Raw genomic sequence first — 22,911 nt, forward strand, 5'->3', positions numbered from 1 at the left:
CCCGTTAAATTGCGTTTATCGGCCTCTTCATTCCATTTCTAAACATAAAAAATAGAAAACCCAGACTTAGAGAACTTAGAATGTCCGCAGATAATTGGCTGCATTGTACTTATGACAATAATTATTCAATGGCAATCAGCCCAGGAGAGGTCATGGTGATATGTCAATTGGCACCTTTAATTTATTCACCTGCTGTGTGTGTGTATATATGTATATGTATATATGTATGTATATAAGCATGTGTATATGTGTGTGTGTGTACATATATATATATACGGTGTGATATATATATATATATATATATATATATATATAAGTACATATGTATAAATACCGTATGTATACATATAAGTGGTGGAAGAGGAGGAGCATATATATATAGAAGGTTACATATGGTGTACATATATATAGCGGTTGGTTATTACAAGGAGCATGGTATGTATGTATGTATATATATATATGTATGTATATATAGATACATGGGCGTATACATATATATATGTATGTATATTAAGATGATGTATGCATACATATACAGGCTACATATATACAGTTGCATATGGCAAGCGAGAGCATACATATGCATGTATGCGCGGTGCATGGGCTGCATGCATGTATGTATGCATGTATTGCATGCATGTACGGGCGTATGTGTGCGCTGTACAAAGGTAAAGGTGCGTGGCGCATGTATGTGCATATATAGATAAAATATGCCGCGTGTACATGGCGGCATGTGTGCATATACATGCATGTGCGGCATATGGCGGTACGCGGCATATGCATGCGGTATTCTTATATAGATGGCATATACATATATGCAAGCGGTTATTATTGGTTACAGCATGCGCGTGCGCGGCTATACGTATGTATTATGCTGTATGGCGCATGGCATGTACGCATATACATGCGTATGGCGTATTATTACGTATATGCAGCGTGCATATGCGTATTATGCAGCGCATATATATACGTGATGCGTGCATACATATTGCCATATCATACATTACATACGTATGGCTGCATGAGCATGTGTATATGTATGTATATGTATATGTGTGCATATATATGTATATGTGTATATATATGTATATGTGTGATATATATATAATTAATATGGGTGTAGTAATAATAATGTCTGTAATAGACTTTGAGTTCTTTAAAAGCACAATATAAATTAAATTTATTATTATTATTATTATTATTATTATTGTCTTCCCTTCAGATGGAGATCTGTTTATTTTTGGTCTTAAATCTTCCTTTCAGAATGCGGAGGCTTCCGATGAGGACGATGAGGGCAGAGCGCTCATGATCAAACCTGGAACCTCTTCAGCCAAAGAGGAGAAGGAGAATGACGCCTTCTTTAAAAAGGTGAAGTTTGTCTTAATCCAGTGCTGTGGCCATAGGCGTTATTTACAGATAATCAAAACTTGCCAGTGCAACACCCCCATGTTGAACCCAAAGTTACGCCCTTGTCTGTGGCTCTTGTCTGATACTTTGCTGCTTTTTATATTTTATTTTGTCAACATCTCAGTCTGTGCTAATCCCAGCGTCCTTGTACTGCCATGAATATGGACGTGCTAGTCACTTCAAACCTTTGTGCTTTTACAGAAGATGCTGCACCTAGGCCTGAAACTGACATCGTTTTCATTATTGATCATTCTTTCAATGAATAGATGAATCATTTAGTTTACCTAATGTAAAAAATAAAATAAAATAAATGCCCGTTGGAAGTTCCCAGAGGTCCACAACCCAAAGATAATCAATTTACGTGACATTAAAACAGAGAAAAGCAGCAAATTCCTCTCAGTTTGAGAACCTAACCAAAAGCACTTATGCTTGACGGAGGAGTTGAACATTTAACAAACGTCTTCTCTGTTGATTTAACTAAGTGAATAATCAACTAAAAATGCAACTGTTAACCGTTCTTCTGCCTATAAACTTCAAAACTACAACTTGTTTCCCACTCTTAGGTGCAAGAAATCCATGAGGGGCTGCAGAGTCTCAAAAAGATGGTGTCTAACCTGGAGAACAAACAGAGAACTGTGCTGGGGGTGGCGCTGCCGGAGGAGAGTGAGTTTGTCTGTTTGGGCGGTCGCTCGCTCCAGATTTGAGTTCTGATCTTGTCGGTGAAGTGCAAAACGTGCCCGACAAGTGCTAGAAACTGGACCAAGTCGGGGAAAAAAAAAAAAGATTGAAAAGATTTCAAAGTTGTTTACCTGTTTGTAATAAACGTGCGTAGCTGATTGCCTTAGCTCATTTTTCTCGCCGTTAAAGTGGCGTCTGTAATCTTTGAGTGTCCGCGTGTTGTTTTCCTCCTGGCTCAGGTATGAAGAAAGAGCTCCAGACGCTCCGAGACGAGATCAAAACGTCGGCCAGTCAGATCCAGAGAAAACTCAAGAGTGAGTATTGATGGAGTACGATGGTTTACTTGACTCACACTTTTTTGTTTATTTTGTGTTTTTTGTTTTTGTTTTGTTTTTTAAGATTATTTTTTGGGGGATTTTAGGCCTTTATTGACAGGACAGCTGAAGACATGAAAGGGGGGATTTGACCGTGGCGGCCCCCCGCGGCAACATTTCTGCCCCCCCCCCCACGGTATCAGAAATAGGGGCTGTGTTGTTAGAGTGCACGTAGGAGAATAGCGCGGTCACTCGGCAGAAAAAGCGGGGGGTGTTCGGACCTGCCCCCACTGCTAAAGAAAATCCTAAAGGAAACACTGGTAAACCTCTATATATGGGCGCCCTTATTTTGATGTGGGATTTTGTTTTAAAAATCTAATTATTCATTTTTTAAATTTCATTTTTGTTATTTATTTAAGAAAAAAAGATATAATTCCAGTTGCACTTTTTTTTCTTTTTTTAAATTTTTTTTTAAACCATGTTTTTATTCAAGAAAGGCAAAACAATACAGATCTAATCATTTGGTTACAGTGTCTTGATTTCTTTTTTTCTTGTTTGAAAATGAATCCCATCCCACACATACTGCCATTACCAACAAAACAAAAGTGAAAGAGATTAAATTTATATATATATATATATATATATATATATATATATATGTGTAAATATATATATATATATATATATATATATATATATATATATATATATATATATATGTGTGTATATATGTGTGTGTGTGTATATATGTGTGTGTGTATATATATGTGTGTAATATGATTATATTTTATGTTGTATAAGTTATTTTTATATTATTGTATATATATATTATTATGTTGTTTTATATGTATGTATGTATATGTATGTATATATATATATATATATATATATATATATATATATATGTATATATATGTATATATATATATATATATGTATATGTATGTATATGTATGTATGTATGTATGAGACGAGGTTGACGGAGAGAGCAGTTCCCACTTCGTGTGGAAATCACATCAGGCATCAGACAACGCAACTGTGTGTATTGGGTAGAGCTGTTAGGGCCTTATATTATCTGGGGGGAGGGTGTTAAGCCTCTCAAAGCACAACAACAACGGATCCCATATCTTATGGACTGTATCAGTCGATCCTCTAGAGAAATACTTGATTTTTTTCTAATTTCAGGAATAGCATCAGGTCGTTAAGCCAGACTGACGAATATGGTGGTTTAGGAGATTTCAGTTCCAGTACTATCCTTCTACGGGCCAACAGGGAGGCAAATGCGTTTCTCTTGTTAGTGGTCATTCAGACCTCACTCACAAAAACACCAAAAATGGCCATTTCTGCATTCAGCCTCACATTCGTGTCAAATGCTTCATTTAAAATTTTGCAAACAGTTGACCAAAATTCTTTTAACTTTGGACAAGTCCAAAACATATGAGCCATGTTGGCTGAAGTAGAATTACAGCGGTCACATCTGTCATCAATGTCTGGGTATATCTTGGACAGTTTTGATTTGGTATAATAAATTCGGTGAAAGACTTTAAATTGTATCCAGTTGAGCTTTTGATAAGTGGACACATCTGTTGTTAATGTATGTCATGTAGTAGTCATTTGTCTGCAGCTCATCATGAGAAAACCGTATTGGGAACTTAAAATTTGTGTATCGCATCGTAACATCTCTACTTATCAATTATCTTTTGACAGGTATTGAACCGAAGAAGGGAGAGGAGGATGGAAAATATATACCCGTAAACATTCGGATGCAACGGACCCAGGTTGGATATAAACCCCCCCCGGATGTGATATGATGTCATCTCATCCGACCTTTTTTTGTAAATCTCAAACAAAAACTGCAGCTGCGTGCGGTCGTTCTTTTGATTTCATCGTGTCAGTAAAGTGACGTAAACGTTTCCATCTGTCCAGCACGGCGTTCTGTCGAGGGAGTTTGTGGAGCTGATGGGGCGCTGTAACACCATCCAGGCCGAGTACAGAGACCGCAACGTGGAGCGAATACAGAGGCAACTCAAAATCAGTGAGTACACGGCTGAGATTTGTGGTGGTGTTAGGTCTGTGGTCTGTCGTACTGATCGCTTCCTCCTCATCTGTCTGTCTCGTGACATTTTCCACGTGTCTCTCTCTCACTTTCTACTATACACACTTCACTATTTAGCATGTACAAGCACTCCTTTGTGATTTAATAATTGGTTGAAAGCACACTATAATGTAGTTTATATAATACCTTCTTCTTTGAAGACACATTTTATATGCTTACAGCTGTTTATTTACTAATTTGTTTTGGCTGCCCACAGGAGGAGTTATAATAGTTGGTAACTACACTAATAAACTTTTGCTTACAATTACTAAACCATTTATTAAATGCTATTAATATACTGCTTAGGAATGCTAAATATGAGGGCCAAAGTAAAGTGTTCAGGGTCTGTAATGGTATGGAGGTAGAGCTGGAATCATTAATGGATTAGTTGTTTGAAAGAAGGTTAATTGGCAACTGATAATTGATTAATCGTTATCAGTTATTAGTCATTGTCTGAGCAAACATGCCAAATATTTGATGTTTCAAAGGAGAGAGTTTGCTGTTTTATTTCATATGTTTGGGTTTTGGGCTGTTGGTCGGACACATTGTTCCTCTAGGACATAGTGGCGGGGATTTCTTTTTTTTACAGACCAAATGATTAATCTGGAAAATAATTGCCAGATTAATGGGTAATGAAAGTAATGGTTAGTTGCAGTCTGTGTATATGAACCAGTTTAACTACAGAGGAAAAACCCATTTCCTCAAGCTTCACAGGAGACTGACAGGACGGTTCTTCTCTTTTTGATTTCAACACGGAGGGAGTTTTTTGTATTTTCATTTTCAGTGTTTCACAACAACGCCCTGAAACCTTAACACTGATCTAACGTACTGCTCACTTTTAGCTGGGAACAACGTGACAGAAGAAGAGCTGGATGCGATGCTCGAGAGCGGGCAGACGGATGTTTTCACCCAAAATGTGAGTCAAGCTAGATGAAAGCAGTGCGTCGACAACGTGACGCTGGAAACCACAAAACAACAGTCACCTGCTGAAGCAAAAACAGTTTCAGATGTTTTCCATCAAACACCAACTCACAGTTGTAGTTACTTAAAGGAACACGCCGACTTATTGGGACTTCAGCTAGAGCTGGGAAATATATCGAAATTATATCGATATCGTGATACGAGACTACATATCGTCTTTAGATTTTGGATATCGTGATATGGCATTAGTGTCTTTTCCTGGTTTTAAAGGCTGCATTACAGTAAAGTGATGTCATTTTCTGATCTTACCAGACTGTTGTAACTGTTCTATTATTTGCCTTTACCCACTTATTCATTATATCCACATTACTGATGATTATTCATCTAAAATCTCATTGTGTAAATATTTTGTGAAAGCAGCAATAGTCAACACTACAATATCGTTGCGGTATCGATATCGAGGTATTTGGCCACAAATATCGTGATATTTGATTTTCTCCATATCGCCCAGCCTTAACTTCAGCTTATTCCCCGTATCCCCCAGAGTTAGATTAGTCCATACGTACCCTTCTCATCTCCGTGCGCGTCGTAACTCTGTCTGACGCCCCCCCCCCCCGCTAGCCTACTTCTGCTACTTGGAGGGAGTGATTTTCTTGCAGCACCTGAAAAGCCCCGCGGTGAGGAGCAGAGAGTAACAACGGGGCTTTTCAGGTGTCGCGCTAATCGCTCCGCCCAAGTAGCAGTGCATCGCCTTCTGAGAATATAGTTCCCAGTGTGTATACGGTTAGAAGATGGCTGTGTGTCATGTGACCTTGTTATTTGTACACCCTGTGACTATACAAATCACAACATGTAAATAGGAAAATGTCGTTATTTTCTCACTTATTGGGAGCAGTAGGCTAGATGGAGCCGGTTACCTCCAGGATCTGTGCTAAGCTAGGCTAGATGGAGCTGGTTACCTCCAGGATCTGTGCTAAGTTAGGCTAGATGGAGCCGGTTACCTCCAGGATCTGTGCTAAGCTAGGCTAGATGGAGCCGGTTACCTCCAGGATCTGGGCTAAGTTAGGCTAGATGGAGCCGGTTACCTCCAGGATCTGTGCTAAGCTAGGCTAGATGGAGCCGGTTACCTCCAGGATCTGTGCTAAGTTAGGCTAGATGGAGCCGGTTACCTCCAGGATCTGTGCTAAGCTAGGCTAGATGGAGCTGGTTACCTCCAGGATCTGGGCTAAGCTAAGCTCGTGGTGGGTCCGTCAGACAGAGTTACGACACGCACGGAGATGAGAAGGGTATGTATGGACTCCTCTAACTCCGGGGGATACGGGGAATAAGCTGAAGTTCCAATAAGTCAGCGTGTTCCTTTAACGCGTCATGTATGAAATGGTGACAGATGTGCTCTGTTGTCGTCTCTCTAATCTCTCAAACTGGAACACCGATTCGGTAAGCAAAGAAAGAGGACCAGGTGCAGCCCCTAGCGATGTCTGTAGTGTTTCAGTAGCTCATAGTGTGAAGAACCCCGCTGCCTTTTGACGTGCACGCTGTCAGAGACCGTGGTGGAAAGTACACTTTTGAGATACTTGTACTTTACTTGAGCATTTCTATTGTATCCTACTTTATACTTCTACGCCACTACATTTATGTAACAGCTCGAGTTACTCTACAGATTACAATGTTGCATTAAAACACATGATAAGGGTCCAAATTGCTTTGTTAAAGACTAAACAAGGTTTTTGGCTTGTGACCTTTTACAGAAAAGCAGCTGCCGCCTCTTGTCATGTCTCCGATGTCTAATGAGTTTATCATTTACATCAAAGAGGCATTTTTAACAAACTGCTAGTGCTGCCAACTATTTAAATAATTGTTCAGGGCGCCCGGATAGCTCAGTCGGTAGAGCGCGCGCCCATACATAGAGGTTTACTCCTCGACGCAGCCGGCCCAGGTTCGACTCCGACCTGCAGCCCTTTGCTGCATGTCATTCCCCCCTCTCTCTCTCTCCTTTCATTTATTCAGCTGTCCTGTAAATAAAGGTCTAAAAATACCCAAAAAATAATCTTAAAAAATAAATAAATAAATTGTTCAAGGCTCAAAGAGGAAAATTATCCAATATTTCACAAAAATCTGCAAAAATAAGAGAGAGGAATACTTAAAGAAAAGAACACAAATGTGTGTCTTTGTTCTTCTTTCCTTTCCCATTCATGATCCGATGATCTTTTACTTGGACTAAGATTATGAGAAGAAGTGTTTCACTTTGAAAGGCTCCGAGTACACCTTCCACCACTGGTCATAGATGAAACCTTGTGGCTGCTGGCAGGTTTTTGTATCGTTTACAACGCAGCTAACGCGTATCGTCACTGCGCTGTTCAGATCCTGATTGACGCTCAAGCTACGAGGCAGGCCCTGAATGAGATCGAGTCCCGGCACGACGAGATCCTGAAGCTGGAGAGGAGCATCCGAGACCTGCACGACATGTTCCAGTACCTCGCCATGGAGGTGGAGGCTCAGGTAGAGCAACGCTGACCAAGTCTCTCGGGCGTGTGTGTGTGTGTGTGTGAAGAGTGTGTGTGTGTGTGTGTGTGTGTGAGTGTGTGAAGAGTGTGTGTGAGTGAGAGTGTGAAGAGTGTGTGTGTGTGAAGAGTGTGTGTGTGTGTGAAGAGTGTGTGTGTGTGAAGAGTGTGTGTGTGTGTGTGTGAAGTGTGTGTGTGTGTGTGTGTGTGTGTGTGTGTGTGTGTGTGTGTGTGTGTGGTGTGTGTGTGTGTGTGTGTGTGTGTGTGTGTGTGTGTGTGTGTGTGTGTGTGTGTGAAGAGTGTGTGTGTGAAGAGTGTGTGAAGAGAGGTGTGTGTGTGTGAAGAGAGTGTGTGAAGAGTGTGTGTGTGTGTGTGTGTGTGTGTGAAGAGTGTGTGTGTGTGTGTGAAGAGTGTGTGTGTGTGTGTGTGTGTGTGTGTGTGTGTGAAGAGTGTGTGTGTGAAGAGTGTGTGTGTGTGAAGAGTGTGTGTGTGTGTGAAGAGTGTGTGTGTGTGTGAAGAGTGTGTGAGTGTGAAGAGTGTGTGTGTGTGAAGAGTGTGTGTGTGTGTGTGTGTGTGTGTGTGTGTGTGAAGAGTGTGTGTGTGTGTGTGTGTGTGTGTGTGAAGAGTGTGTGTGTGTGTGTGAGGAGTGTGTGTGTGTGTGTGTGTGTGAGGAGTGTGTGTGTGTGTGTGTGTGTGAAGAGTGTGTGTCTGATTCAGATATTTCTGCCTGCTGCAGGGGGAGATGGTGAACCGGATTGAAACCAACATCAAATACTCGGCCGACTACGTGGAGAAAGCGAAGGAGAACACGGAGAAGGCGGTCACGTATCAGCAGAAAGCACGCAAGGTACGATTTTAAAATCTCAAAGACCCGTGAAACGGACACTCAAATAGCCTTCCTCTGCCCCCGATTCATTTTGCTCGCATGTTAATTCATCTCTTTTGTCTCTCTCTCTCTCTCCCTCCCAACGCAGAAGAAGTTGTGGATAGCGATCTGTTGCGCCATCCTCCTCCTCATCCTAATCATTTCATTGGTCACCACCTTCGGCACCTAACACCAGGCAGTGTAAGTTGTTGGCTGTAGACTAGTTTAGCAGAAGCACGTTAAAAACAAATCCCCTTTTTTTTTATTTTTTTTTATGTAAATAATTTCAGCCCACAGGATGTACAGGTCAATTCTGTCTGTTTTCTTTTCTTTTCTTTTCTTCAACATTTCATATATTTGTCTTTGTCTAACCCTCTTGTCCTCCCAATGGGCCTTTTTTGTCTTTTTTTTTTTTTTTTTAAGAAGAAATGTGCTTTTAACTCCCAAATGACTACAATCTCGCCTGCATTTCCACTTCCACTGAAGAGGCAGCGCTGCTGGTTTATGGAAACCCCGCCCGGTCACATTCTGGTCTGCAACACAAAGACCAGGACGGTTTGTGAACTGTTACGTCACTGCTCCATCACCTCCTACATTATAAAAAGAAAAAAAAAAGAGGAAATAAGTGGCCTTGAGCAAAGCACAACGCAGTATTGAAACCCCACACTGGCGCTGATTATACTGTACTCAGGAAACTGTGTTGAATATTGTTACGTTGTCCTTTCTGGATGAATTGGAGGCTAAATAACAATTTTAATAGATTAGAGATTTCTTTTATAGGCAGATAGACTAATATAATTGTACATAACCTATATTGCTGGTGATTATGACATTCTTTGAGGATATTTTTTTTTAAACTTGAAAGTTGTTTTGACTGCCTACATGTAACAAGTGTAAATATAGATTATTTTTTTTGTGTTTGTTGAATAACATTACCCCCCCTTTTTATTTTACAAAGGTGTCTCAGCACTGCTATAAAAGGCCCAAGGCCCACTTATTTGTCCTACCGCTTAGTATTTATGATTTAAAACAGTTGTGTATGCTGCTGCTATGAGAAAAGTTCAGCAACCACACTTTTTTTTTTTTTTTTTTAAATCACGACTGTGCCTCCTCCTTTATGTCCATGTGAGAATGTAATGTTGTGCATTAACATTGTCAAGAAGGGATGAAGTGAGTTTTTATTTTTGCTTATTTGTTTAAATTCACACAGCAATGTTTCAGCTGCAAGTCCTCACTGCTTAGCCTGACACACACTCTTATTAGACTCTCTTCACCGGTTTGTCACATTGTGCAAAGCCTCCTTTTGTCTTGCTATAATTTGTTTAATTATGTGGGGAAATCCTGGAGCAGTAAAAACATTTAAGGAGGCAAAAGGTGCCCGTTCTGCAGCACTACGTGACAAATCTGTAAAGAAAAACAAACCAAAACTTATGTGAATTGTCCTTTTTGAGGCAGAAAGAGGTTGACGCAGAGCAGTGACTTTCCTGTGTAATATTACGCCTGTTGAATTTTGCATCTCATTTATTTTAATGGGTTTTTAAAATAAAATACTGCCATCTAATGTTCTGCGTTTGTCTTGTATCAAATAAATGGTTTCGGTCACCTGTTGGATGTTAAGCCGCCTACACGTGATCGGAGGTCAAAGGGCGAGGTAGGGCGCAGCGTAGGTATGTCATCACTCCTCGCTGCACCTTGAAAGATCAGCGCCCAGAGGTCGAAGTTGAAATAATTTGAACTTTGAGCGCAGCGCTTGGCGGCTATAATGAGCCCAGGGTCCGCCCCCCTCCCCGTAGGAAAACAATGGTCCAGCCAGCAAAGAGCGGTTACATCCTGGATCACGTAAGGGGGCTTTCCCATTTTAAAAAGTAGTTCTTTTGCATTTTCCACACCTTCAAAGTATTTTTTTTACTATAAGTAATTAAAGTATGACATGAACTTGTATTTCACCCACAATTAAACAGTAATCAACACAATGAAAAATGGCAACTCATTTTTGGTCTTTTTATTCAACTGTAATTGTCTTAATTTTTCAAGTAAAACAATGTGGAATTACAAGGGATCAAAGGAATGCAACAAATAAAGAGACAAACCAAAAATAAGACCATCACCATAAACTAAGCCCCCCCCCCCCCCAAAAAAAATATTTAAAAAACAAAATCACCGTTGCTCAAAATAGCTTCGACAAGTCCAAAAGTAAATCGACAATTTACAGTCATCTGGAACTGTACCAGTAATTTTATTCACATATTTTGTCCAAGTAATTTCTTTTTACATGAACCAAGAGCAATGAAGTGATGCTGACAAAAGATTCAGGTGAAAAATAAAACATTAATTTGGTAGCACTGATGCACGAGGTGCTTTTCTTGATGTCTGGGATCTTTTTTTTTTTTTTTTTTGTAATTTTGTTTGGCTGCTTTTTTTTTTAAAATAACGAGAGAAGCTCAACACCGCTTCAGGTGCTTCACAAGGCAATCTAAGGTTCAAACCCATTTGGCCAAAGAGGCACTCTTAATTTCAATAACATTTACTTGCCCTTTTGATATAAATACGTGACAAAGTAGACCGTAACTATAACTGCCTTTGGGAAGATTAGGAAAAAGAAAAAAATGTGTGCTGCTCCAGGTCTGCGGTCAGAAGCAAAAGATGATCCGAGACTATTTGAAAGCTCAATGAATGCACTTTCAAACTGTAGAGATACATCGTGAGGTACCAGGAACCAATTAATCGACTGAAGTTGATGTAAAAACGTATTACTACACCACAATGTACTCCAAAAAGCCGAGGGCCACGATATCTGATGTGCAAATGAGAAATGCAAGGCTGGATTTAAAAATGAATCCAATGAACAGAAACTTGACATGACAAAAGGGGGGGCCCAAGCAAAGACAAGCTCCAGCATAGTGCAGCAAAGATCACATTGACAGATCTGGTCTCTTCCTAATACCCTGGAAGAAATAATAAAATATGCATAACTTATCGACTGACTACAAAGAAACAATAGTCAGGACAGCTGATGAAATTTGTCAAAAACCAAACTTTCTAAAACCTCCAACTTACAATACAACTGGTCACTCTTACACTCATTAGTTTGTAATGTCACACAAATGACTTCATTTATGACCCCTTACAGAGGGTGCTGTATAATCCCATCTTAACACATACGATCTGAAGAGTGTTCCAGTCTTTAATGATTACAGTACATAATGTGAGCTAACAACTTTCCTTTATTACCTCTTGCACCTTTGTCCCCCTTGAGTCCCAGTGGTGAATGTATCCACTGTACCACCTCTCGGTCTAGTTGACGGACGCACAGCAACGGCGCCACTTTATTCATTTTTTTTTTTTTTCTTCTTTTAACTCTCAGTCCGGCATCCCTGAGCCTTCCCCCGGCTGACAATGGCTGAGCTGGTGAGCGGACCAGCTCTCTAATTGGAAAGGGAGAGGGCCCAAGAGGCAGGGAGGTCCCTGGCTTGTGCAGCACTCCGTTCCCTTTCATTCATCAGAGTGCACACAAAGCAGCAACCTTACAGGTCAGGACATGCTCTCGTATCGTGCTCTGCAACGCACGCTCGCTTCCGTTTTTTTTTTCCTCTCTCCGTTTTGGCACTCCGATCATGTCTTGTTGTGACGATTTTGACCAGAAGAGGAGCGGGTGCTCGCGGCCGGTGACCTGGCCTGCACCGCCGCGAGTGCCGCGACGCTACGCAGCACTCGGTCCGGCGTCCCCTCGGTTCCTGAACTGCTGTTCACCTCCTGCGAGAGCCTGTGAGACCTGCGGCCCTTCCGACTCTCCCTGTGCTGGCCCTGCTTGTCCCTTTTGCCCCGGCTCTCCGAGCTGCGGTCCCTCTCGCTGCCGGAGGACGTGGCGCGGGACTCTCGGCGCTCCGTGTTCTGAGAGCTGAGGCTGCGGGTACGCTGGCTGCTGTTGCTGCTGCTGCTGCTGCGGCTTCTGCTGCTGCGCCCGCCCCCGTCGCCCTCGCCGTCGCTGCTCATGCTGCTGCAGGCGCTGTGGCCCCGGGACGAAGACTGCGCCTCCGCCTCGCCTTCCTTGCCCCCCGACGACTTCCTGCTCCCCCGCTCCTTTTCCTCCGCTTTAGACCTCTTGTACTCGGCTTCCAGGGGTGGAACCAGAGAACCGGGGCACTGTCTGGTGGAGCGGGACGCAGAGCGGCTCGTCTGATTGGGTGTCGAGGGTTTGCTGCCAGTGCTTTTATTATTAGTAAGATTTACAGAGTTACTCTGTGGAGAGGCTGGTACACTTTTGCTTTTAGGCTTTTGGTTTTTGTCAGAAGAAGAGGAGGCAGGGGAAGTCCCAGCGGCCTTAGCGCCTGAGTCTTTGCGAGGGGTGTGGCCAGGGGTATCCACCCGGCCTTTCATCGCTAGGAGCTTGGCTGCCGCGTTGAGTGCCGAGCACCTCTTCCCCAGAACTTCGGGCTCAGGAGGCACCACGCTGTTTGTCTGAGCTTTACCGTCTTGTGGAGGCTGAGATCCCGCAGACTTCCTGGTGATCCTAACAGAAGACGTGTCACTGCCAGACTCGGCGCCCGTGGACGCGTTGGCGTTGTTTGATGCATTTCTGTCAGAGCTGCACGAGGGTTTCTTTCCTTGCCGGCTGTTGCCCTTTTCCCTTTCCTGATCTGGTAGCCCGTGCTTGGCTGAGCGAGTCAATCGGCGCTCCTTCCTGCTCTCGCCGTTGTCGGAGTCCGAGGAGGAAGAGGACGAACTGGAGCGCCTTCCCCGAGACGTAGCGGTGGCGAGCGCCTTCTTGCCACCTTCCCCTTCCTTCACCACGTCCTCTTCGGTTTTCTCCTCTTTCCCCGTTTCTGAGGTGACATCCATTCGCCTCTTCTTGGCAGGATGCCGGTTCTCGTAAGTCCTCTTGTGGTGAGCGTGACGAGTGAGGGTTGAGGTTGATGTAGAGGAGGACGAAGAGGACTGAGCAGACTCCTGGCTACTCTGGCGACTAAGAGGCCTTTTCTGGATTGGAGTTTTCTGATCTTCGGTAGTCTGCTCCACCGGCTGTTGCTTAGGTTTTTCTTTCCGAGTGGCAGTTGCAGGCTGTGCGTCTCCGCCTGCTCTCTCCCTTCCTGACTCAACGTCTTTGGTCTCAGAGGAACTCTCCACCTTTCTCCTTTTAGGCTGAGACTCGCAGGTGTCCTCCTTGTTAGGCTGAGACTCGCAGGTGTCCTCCTTGTTAGGCTGAGACTCGCAGGTGTCCTCCTTGTTAGGCTGAGACTCGCAGGTGTCCTCCTTGTTAGGCTGAGACTCGCAGGTGTCCTCCTTGTTAGGCTGAGACTCGCAGGTGTCCTCCTTGTTAGGCTGAGACTCGCAGGTGTCCTCCTTGTTAGGCTGAGACTCGCAGGTGTCCTCCTTGTTAGGCTGAGACTCGCAGGTGTCCTCCTTGTTAGGCTGAGGACTTCGCAGGTGTCCTCCTTGTTAGGCTGAGACTCGCAGGTGTCCTCCTTGTTAGGCTGAGACTCGCAGGTGTCCTCCTTGTTAGGCTGAGACTCACAGGTGTCCTCCCGTTTGTCATCCTCCTCCTTGCTAGACCTTGATTCAGGCTCCGCAGCGTCTACTTCCATTTCGGTCACCCTGTCCGGGTCACTTTTAGGTGCAGACACTTTCTTTGTTGGCTCTGAAGATTGTTTCTCAGACGAAACACTAGAGGATGCAGATGTGGGAAGCGGGGGCCTCTGGGCCTCTGTGTGGGCTGGTGAAGACACATCTGGGGAAACCTCTGTGGATGCAGAGCTTTGTACTTGCGGGGAAACGGCCGCAGAAGTTTGTGAAGTGGACACAGCTGCGGTAGCTGCTACGGTTGCTACGGACACAGGGGTGGCTGTGGTAGTCGATACTTGGGTAGTTGGGACGTTTGTGGTGGAAACTGTGATGGCCTTTTCTGGAGATGGAGTTGTGGTGACTGGGGCACCTGTGGAAGTTCCTACTGGGGGTGGGGGGGTCTTGACAGTCTTTTCTGCAGTTGTAGCAGGAGTCGTTGAAGTTGTGTGTTCTTTGGAAGAAGGGGCTGCTGCTGCTGCTACAGGGGTCGTTCCTGGGGCCCCCTCTGCTCTCCCTGTTGGGGAAGATGAAGTTACTGTAACTGTCTCGGCTGTGGTGGTCATGCTGGCAGGTGTTGTTGGGGAAGGAGTGCAAGTTGGGGTTAGTGTAGCAGCAGGTGTTGTTGAGGACGTGGAAACAGCTGGAACAGTTTCCTGTGCCTGTGCAGCCACTTGAACTGGTGGTGGTGGTGGTGAGGTTGAGACGGGCTTGGTAGGGACTTTAGTAGTTGTCACAGTAGTCTTTGCTTGAGCTGAAGAAGATGGAACGGTGTTTGCAGCCGATGAAGAGACCGTTGTTACGGATGGTGTGCTAGACGTAGACATCGTTGGACTTGCAGTGGGGACTGTGCTTGGACTTGTTGAGTTTGACGGACTAGCTTGGACTGCTTTTACTGTTGTTGTTGTTGTCGTCGTCCTAGTTGTTGCTGTAGTGGGGGGAGATGTTGAGGTTGGTTGTGGTGAAATTGAAGCTGGGCTGGTAGCTGTAGCTGAAACCTTCTGGGTGGCAGCTGGAGCGGAGGACAGAGCAGCTAGAGCAGAGGATTCAGTACATAGGGCGGCCGATACAGTAGCTGGGGTAAATGTTATAGCAGAAACCTTCTGGGTGGCAGTTGGAGCGGAAGATAGAGAAGTAGGAGCAGAGGATACAGCAGCTAGGGCAGAGGATAGAGCAGCTGGGGTAGATGTCGTAGCAGAAACCTTCTGGGTGGCAGTTGGAGCAGAAGATAGAGAAGCTGGAGCAGAGGATACAGCAGCTGGGGTGGATGTTGTCGATGAAAGAGCAGAAGCTTGCGGCAAGTCCTCAACAGCCGTAGTTATAGATTTTACTGTAGTAGTGACTGCTGGTGTCACGCTGACTGTTTTTGATATTACGCTAGCAGCTTCTGTAGTTGTTGTGGCAGGTACCGATTTCGGAACTGCGCTGACGGCCACGGCAGAAGACGACACGGTCGATGGAGTGGTAGCAGCTGGTGTGGAAACCGTGGTGGTTTTGGCAGAGTCTGTTGTTGTACATCCTGAAGGGTTCAGCTCTACGGGAGCTTTAGGAGCAGTGGAAACCACAAGTGTTGGTTTTATGTCTGCAAGAGTTGGTGCGACAGCGCTGGCAGGTGGCACTGGAGTTGTAGAAGTGGGGGGAGCAGCGACGGGGATAATAGCAGACATAGAAAGGGTGACAGAGGATGCAGAGGACGCCTGCGTTGACGCTGTGTCTGAGCTTGGAGCTGTAGCTGAACTAACAAATTGGGCCAAGGCTGATGCGGAGGCAACCACAGGAAGGGGTGCAGGTGCTGTGGGTGCTTTGACTGAAGCTGTGACTGTTGGTGTAGAAGCTTTATCTGTTGTTGTTGTGGGGGCTCCTTCTGGATTTGGAGCAGGGGCTGAAACCTTAGTCTTAGTGTCCGTTTCCTCATTTTTGGTAGACTGGGAGGCCTGAATTGTAGTGACAACAGCAGCTATAGGGGTCTCCGACTTGTGGGGAGACAAGACCGTCGACTCCGTGCTGGCATCTGTTTTTGATATAACAGATACACCAGCAGTAGTGGTCTCATTTTTAGAGTTCTGGCCTTCACTCACAGTTTCTGGCGTGGTTGTGGAGTCTTTGCGAGGACGACCCCTCTTACGTTTTGGGGAGAGAGGGGGGTTCCCCTCCTCAACTGGCAAGGTGGGCTGTGGGTAAGCGGCCACTGTGTTGTCAGACACAGGTAACGTAGGAGGAGTCTTAGGGGGCCGGCCCCTCTTTCTTTTCAAAGGTGTCACGAGAGAATTCACACTGGACTCTGTAGAGGGCAAGTCTTTGCCAGGTGGCATGTCAGTTTTTCTGGACTGGTTCCCTCCTCTTCCTCGACCCAGTTGCTGCTGTTGCTCTACAAGCTGGGCGGCCATGCGAGATTCAGTTTCCAACCTGCGCCGTACAGGCAGATTTCTCAGCACAGGCATGTCAGGAGAAAGATGGGGTGGCGAATACGGAGGATAACTTCTGACAGGCGGCGGGTGCACCGACTGACTCGGAGTAGAGTCTTGGTCCTGAGGAGATTTGGTAATGGCCCCTTTAGTTTTACAGTCGGGGCCCAACGGTGATGTGTTGTCTTTGTTTGGTTCGTCGACCAATCCGGCAGCGTTCTCCTCCACGGCTGCCTCCTCTGAAGAAGCTCCACCTCCAGTGCCGCTTCCTCTCCGCCTCCTCCTCCTTGGCTCCTTCTCCTCCACTACCGTGACCAGCCTCCCTGGAAGCTTCCGCAGGACTTTGGCTGATGGAGAGTCTTCAACCAGGCCCCGCAGGACTTCACCGTCCGCTGACTGGCGCTTGCGAGGTGACCGGGAGCTGGTGGAGGGGGGAGACATGGCGCTGTTGTCTTTGGTGTCCTCATCTTTTGCCTGTTGGTCCAACGGGCAGCTGGATTCTAGCGAAGACTCAGACAGCCTCCTCTCATTCTCCCCGTCTTTCTCCTCTCGGCAGGCTTTGGAGGTCTTGCCGTCAGTCTCCCCAGCACACTGCGGTTTCCCTCCAGGGGGAGAGGTGGTAGGAGGGGAAGGCACTGGACTTGGATGGGAGCGGTTTGGCAGAGTCCTGGTTTTGCTAGTCTGGTGATCTCTGGCAGGAGACGAGGCTTTCGAAGATTTGGAGGAATCCTGAAGCCTGGTCGATGAAGAGGTTTTGTGATGGTCTGTGCGGGACGGGGTGGTAGACGTGGCGTCTTTGGCAGATCCTCGTCCTCTCAGACCACAGCGGAGTCTTTCAGGCACTTCTCTCGGGGACGTCTCAGACTCCGTTTCGGGCGAAGCCCCACGCAGCCGACCACTAGTCCTTGTAGACGGGACAACCTTGTCCTTGTCCTTGTCCTTGGGTTTACGGCCTCGGCGGGCTGGCTGAGCAGGCTCCACAGACGCTGGCTGTGACAAAAAGTCATCGTCCTCGTCATCGGATGAAGCGTGGAGCTTCAGGCCCTCTTCCTTGGCCTGGTCCAGGCCCTTCCTGGCGGCCTCCACTTGCTCCTAAACAGACAGATTGTTTGAAGTTTGGTTTCTACAAAACTGATCAAATGTCTTAATGTTTTGGTTCTGAGGGACTACAGGGCTGGACAAAGTACTTAAACATCTAAAAATATAACACAAGGCAAGTTGTTAGACTAATACCCCTTTATTACTTTTAAAGTCATTGTCATGTCTATTTGTGACTATAAAATAGTGATGGCCATGATGGCATTCAAGTTGAATAAACACCTGAGTCAAATCCAAAATGATGAATTTCACCAGATTGGTATTTAGCAGTGCTGAAACGATAAAATGAATCAATTAATGGATTGGTTGATTGACAGAGAAGTCATTCAGGCCAATTATCAAGCAAAAAAAATTCCAAAGATTTCTGGTTACAGCTTCTCACATGAAGTGAAGGTTAATACTTTCTCAGTTTTATATCATTGTAAATTCATTATTTTTAAGATTTTGGACTGTTGACCAGGCAACATGAAGATAACCACTAGTTGCAGCCATAGTATTGATCTTAAGACAACAGTATATGTTTTTGTACACCCTTGTTCCTTTATGTTGAGGACAGGAATTAACAGGAGTCTGAAGTCAAAGTTGAACTTATCTTAAACTTAGAAAGCCGTGCTGATGAGACACAAATCTGTTATTTATCATTAGGTGAAGATGTGGCGTTACCTCAGCCTGCTTCAACTCCTCCTTGCATACGTCTTCTAATGAGGCTTCCAGGAAGTTCATGGCGTAGCGTTCAATGGGAGTGAGCTTGAGATATGCAGAGCAAATGTTGTGTTAACAGAGCATACATTATAATATAAATGCAGACAGCAGAAATACCCCCATCTTCACTGACGAGCATGCCTCACAGATGTTATCGTTTCAGCTGTGAATAGAAACTATTTATTTTTTATGTCAAAAGATGTATTCCCCAGCCATTCAAGAGCTCAAACCAATGTTCTAGTCTCGACTTTAAATGAATAATTCAACAACGGAACGATTATTCACCTGCTCCACCAGAGCAGCGATTTCCTGCTCGGCCTTCGACAGCTCCTCCACTTCCTCTTGCTCCCCTCCATCATCCAGCGGTATGTTCTCGTTGAACTCCGCCAGTTCTGCCACCTGCTCTGCTTTGGCCTGCGAGGCTGCGACTATGTCCTCCTCATCCTCGGCACGACACAGGGCCTGCGAGAATCATTTCAAGATTATCAGGTTAATATATACACACCATATTTGATAGAAAAGCTTTGGTTTGACAGTATTAATTGAGGTTTAGGTTAATAAGTTTGGAGTTTATGTAAAGACTGTATAAGTGAAGCCAAAACATCTCAGTAGCCCCCTGGTGGCTGACTGCAGTCATGAATCCCTCCCTTTTCATGATAGCGGATGGGACGTGGACCAAACACTGGAATAATTTTTTCTTAACATGGTTTCTATCATATTAGGTAGTTCTGATCACACTGATGTCTGTTAAAGTGTTCATTTTTCTGATCAGTTTGGTTTTTATTAGTCCTTTAATGCTATAAAACCGGGGTGAAACGTCATCACTGAGAGCTGTGACTGACTCGCGATTGGTCGGGCGGGTGTATGGGCGGGACTTCACTGCCCAACGACTACTGCGCAGACTCGGACTCAAAAATTACTAAATGGCATCCGGGATATTTTGGCTTCACTTTTGTAAAGTGGGAGGAAGTGGAGACGCGTCGTCCATCTTTATATACGGTCTACGGTTTGGACATTTAACATCAGCAAGTCCCATAAAATACAGCAGTCCCACTAAATTTGAGTATAATTTATAAGAATTTTCAAATTTAACAACAAGGAGATTGTTCAACTTTGTCCTGTGCTGCAAAATAATGTTTGGGATAATTACCAAATGTTAGGTGCTACATACAGAATATCGGTTGGTACATGTGATGCATCTAACCTGCTCCAGAATGGTGGTGCTCTGTTTGTTGACAGCCTCTTCCTCCTCGGGTTGGGGCACCGATAACTCCACTGCCACATCCCTCCTCTCCCCTTCGTTCATATCGAATAGCTCTCGGATGGTTTGCTGCGGAACAAAGTGAAAATGAGGCCCATTCAGCTCAGGAAAATGGGTCGGTGTACTTGACGGAAAAAAAACTAAAATAAGAGGCCCTTGAACAGCTAAATGTCCTTACATTGAAATACTCAAAAAGAGCAGCTATGCTAATGGTGTCAAGTGGTATTACTTGAAAGGGAGATCTGAACACGTTTAATGAAAGGGGAAGAGGACATAGCCAGTGTTTCTGCAATGAAAAACATTTCTTCATGTGCTCATTCATCAAGCACCCCCCTACATGTTTGTGTTTGGATAAACCAATGATTCACAGTCACATTATTAACAGGTTTTTAGACAGAAGACAGAAATGAACAAGAGAGAAATTAAGATACTTTGTACGTTGAATTTAACTTGAACATCTGCACTTTTATATTACGTGCAGCCGGAAACAGCACGGTGTGGTAAATGGTCAAAACAAAAGGATATGGTTAGTGACATAAATATTTTATTTATGCAAGGCACATCCACTGAAAATGCCTACCTGTTTGAAGAAGGCAGTGGTAAAGTTTCCTCCTTCAATAGCCATATCTCCCAGCATCCTCTTCTGATTGGCTTTCTTTAAAATGTTCTCCTCCACTGTTCGCTCACTGATCAGCCTGAGGAGAAACATAAAAAAAAAGAAAAACATTAATAGGTCATTGAAATCAGATTTCTTTATGGGGAATTTGAGCAAACACCATGGCCTTAAAATAACATGGGTACTGATTGACAATTTAAAGAATGCCATTTCCTGCTCTCCTATCACACCATGTATCTGTAGTCTTATCGTTTCCTTATCTTATACCTTATTATTGGTATTTAACTTTGTGAAAAAGGCTCTTTATATGTCCTAACCAGACAGCCTTTTGTTTAGGTGTACGTTTTCTAGGACCTAGGTATTGTGCGTGCAGGACTACTAGCATGCTTACGGACACACGTTATTAATTATCAATGTTATTATTTACACTTGTAACTTGTTGACACTTTTTTTTTTTTTCCTGCAATGGCATTAACATGTCTGCCATGAGGAAAATGGGAGTGTGGGGACTTTCCAGTTTGTTTTCTTGAGATTAGAATTACAACATCTCCTGAAGGTAAACAGTGGCATCCTGGCACCACTTCCCTCCTTAAAAATCATGCGTGGATCTACATTTGGACATAAAAGCTAGCTTTAAAAAAAAACTAAAAATTCTCATTAAGTTCACTTTATACTTCCTGCTTTAATAAAGTGTTTAAAGGTCAAAATGAAAGTGAAACTGCAGCCTTAAAAAGACCATATGTGACTGAATCATTTAAAGAGGTTTTGCCTTTTTCTACTCTGTCCTGTTTAACTGTACAAAGCGATTGCATAGCAGTTAATCAGTCACAAATGTATTGCTCATGTTAATGCACTTTTACGGCGTCACCTGTAGATGTGGACGTCTCTGGTCTGGCCGATTCGGTGGCAGCGGTCCTGTGCCTGAGCATCCATGGTGGGGTTCCAGTCACTGTCGTAGAAAACTACGGTGTCGGCCCCAGTCAGGTTCACCCCTACACCTCCGCTGCGAGTTGATAAAATGAAGCAGAAAATACGCCGGTCTGCGTTGAAGCGCTCCATTAGAGACTGGAGGAGAAGTAAGAAGATGCACAGAGAACAAACATTAAGTGACGGCAGACTGACTGGATCCCAACTTGATTTTTTTGTTGAATATTTTCCTTTCTTTTTCGGTATATTAAGACACTTAAATATTCAGTTTGAGGCAGTAATAATTCTATTTTCATACATGGTTGTTTGAAAATACCGTTAGCACTAACCTGTCTCTGCTCCACACGGGTGCTGCCATCCAGACGGAGATAGATGTGTCCGTGGTAGTTAAGGAACTGCTCCAGCACATCTAACATACGCGTCATCTGGGTGAAGATCAACACTCTGTGACCTCCTGTCTTCAGCTTTCGCAGCAAAGTGTGGAGAGTCTGCAGCTTACCTGCACACAGTAAGAATGTAATTTATTTATTTAGAAAAACAGAGTTGCCGCACTACTAGGAAACAAACAGGCAGAACACATCTATGAAAAACAAGCTAGTATGGGGAACTTTTGGAGATGATTTTATAAGACTAAATGTGAAAGCAGGCTTCCCTGAATCAGTTCCCTGAAACAACCAGGGGTGACCAGAGCTTTAAGAGCAGAAACAATTTGATTCAAGAAGGCAATTTTATGACTTAATAAATGGATAAATAATAAGTAGATAATGGTTTGCCATCACATTAAGACTAAATAAAGAATAACAATGCTCGCTGCTGTGAGTTTCCTTTGGAGTATTACTGCTCTTTGTATCAAACATGCTGCAAAAGAAGCATCTTGAGACCTTACCACAATCATACTGTATGAGCCTCAGGTCCGGGAACTGGGTCCGCATGTAACACTGGATACGATGGAGACTGCGAGTAAGCGGAGTGACTTGAGTTGACAGCAGGTTGGAGAAGACCGCCTGCTTGTGGCTTACAGAGGGAGGAGGATGGCAGCAGTGCATGGAGATCGGAGGAGCCTCCACTGGGGGAATCGCAAATGTAAACCTAAAATGGGGCACAATAAATAACCGTTATGTCCCAAATCTTTCCTCTTACTCAAAGCTCTTGTATCCATGGAACATTTTAACCAATCAACTGATCAGTTATCTACCTGTCTATGAGATCATTGAGCAGCTCCAGCCTGTCATCAATGCTGTGGATGGCCTCTCTCACAGCGTGACTCTGAAGCCAGAAGTCGTATTTGTTTTGCCACTGTGCGAACAGACAGCTGCTGTGGCCCGAGCGGCCCCACTCCCCCTTAGAGCTCAGGGGGGCTGGCGAGGGACGGGGACCAGGGAGGAAAGTCAAAAAGTTCAAAACCTCCCGGCCGTACATGGGCTTTGCCGCACAGTGGTTCTCGTTGACTCGAATGATGAAGTCCAGCCGGCTCTCGCGCTGCTGTTTATGGCAGTCTGCCAGCCATGGCTGTCGAGTTAAAGAAAGTAAACATTAGCCAGGTGAAGAGCTGGAACACAAGATGC

The 22,911-nt window shown here is 44.4% G+C and overlaps 2 protein-coding genes across 7 annotated transcripts in view; one reads left to right on the top strand and one right to left on the bottom strand.

Moving 5' to 3' along the window:
• The window catches only part of stx4 (syntaxin 4), a 14,443-nt gene extending 4,101 nt beyond the window's left edge, over window positions 1-10,342 (top strand). The window contains exons 2-11 of one of the 3 annotated variants that reach the window (XM_039789174.1): window positions 1,264-1,368; window positions 1,971-2,070; window positions 2,325-2,399; window positions 4,107-4,177; window positions 4,326-4,434; window positions 5,337-5,410; window positions 7,777-7,914; window positions 8,653-8,763; window positions 8,891-8,982; window positions 9,205-10,342. In XM_039789174.1, the coding sequence (XP_039645108.1) occupies window positions 1,264-1,368; window positions 1,971-2,070; window positions 2,325-2,399; window positions 4,107-4,177; window positions 4,326-4,434; window positions 5,337-5,410; window positions 7,777-7,914; window positions 8,653-8,763; window positions 8,891-8,971 (864 nt within the window). In that variant the 3' untranslated portion in view covers window positions 8,972-8,982; window positions 9,205-10,342. Of the gene's footprint in view, window positions 1-1,263; window positions 1,369-1,970; window positions 2,071-2,324; window positions 2,400-4,106; window positions 4,178-4,325; window positions 4,435-5,336; window positions 5,411-7,776; window positions 7,915-8,652; window positions 8,764-8,890; window positions 8,983-9,204 lie in introns of those variants that run through there. The other 2 variants (XM_039789172.1, XM_039789175.1) reach the window with 2 other exon arrangements.
• A 3,076-nt stretch (window positions 10,343-13,418) lies between these two features.
• Window positions 13,419-22,911, bottom strand: part of LOC120551678 (Snf2-related CREBBP activator protein) — a 34,271-nt gene continuing 24,778 nt past the window's right edge. For all 4 annotated transcript variants that reach the window (XM_039789169.1, XM_039789171.1, XM_039789170.1 and 1 more), the window contains 9 exons: window positions 22,542-22,855; window positions 22,233-22,435; window positions 21,676-21,845; window positions 21,288-21,484; window positions 20,384-20,498; window positions 19,747-19,872; window positions 18,828-19,004; window positions 18,504-18,587; window positions 13,419-17,834 (listed from right to left, as the gene is read on the bottom strand). In XM_039789169.1, coding sequence (XP_039645103.1) covers window positions 13,566-17,834; window positions 18,504-18,587; window positions 18,828-19,004; window positions 19,747-19,872; window positions 20,384-20,498; window positions 21,288-21,484; window positions 21,676-21,845; window positions 22,233-22,435; window positions 22,542-22,855 — 5,655 coding nt within the window. In that variant the 3' untranslated portion in view covers window positions 13,419-13,565. The remainder of the gene's footprint in view (window positions 17,835-18,503; window positions 18,588-18,827; window positions 19,005-19,746; window positions 19,873-20,383; window positions 20,499-21,287; window positions 21,485-21,675; window positions 21,846-22,232; window positions 22,436-22,541; window positions 22,856-22,911) is intronic.

Source organism: Perca fluviatilis, chromosome 21 (genome assembly GCF_010015445.1).
Source record: "Perca fluviatilis chromosome 21, GENO_Pfluv_1.0, whole genome shotgun sequence".
NCBI classification, from domain to species: Eukaryota; Metazoa; Chordata; class Actinopteri; order Perciformes; family Percidae; genus Perca; species Perca fluviatilis.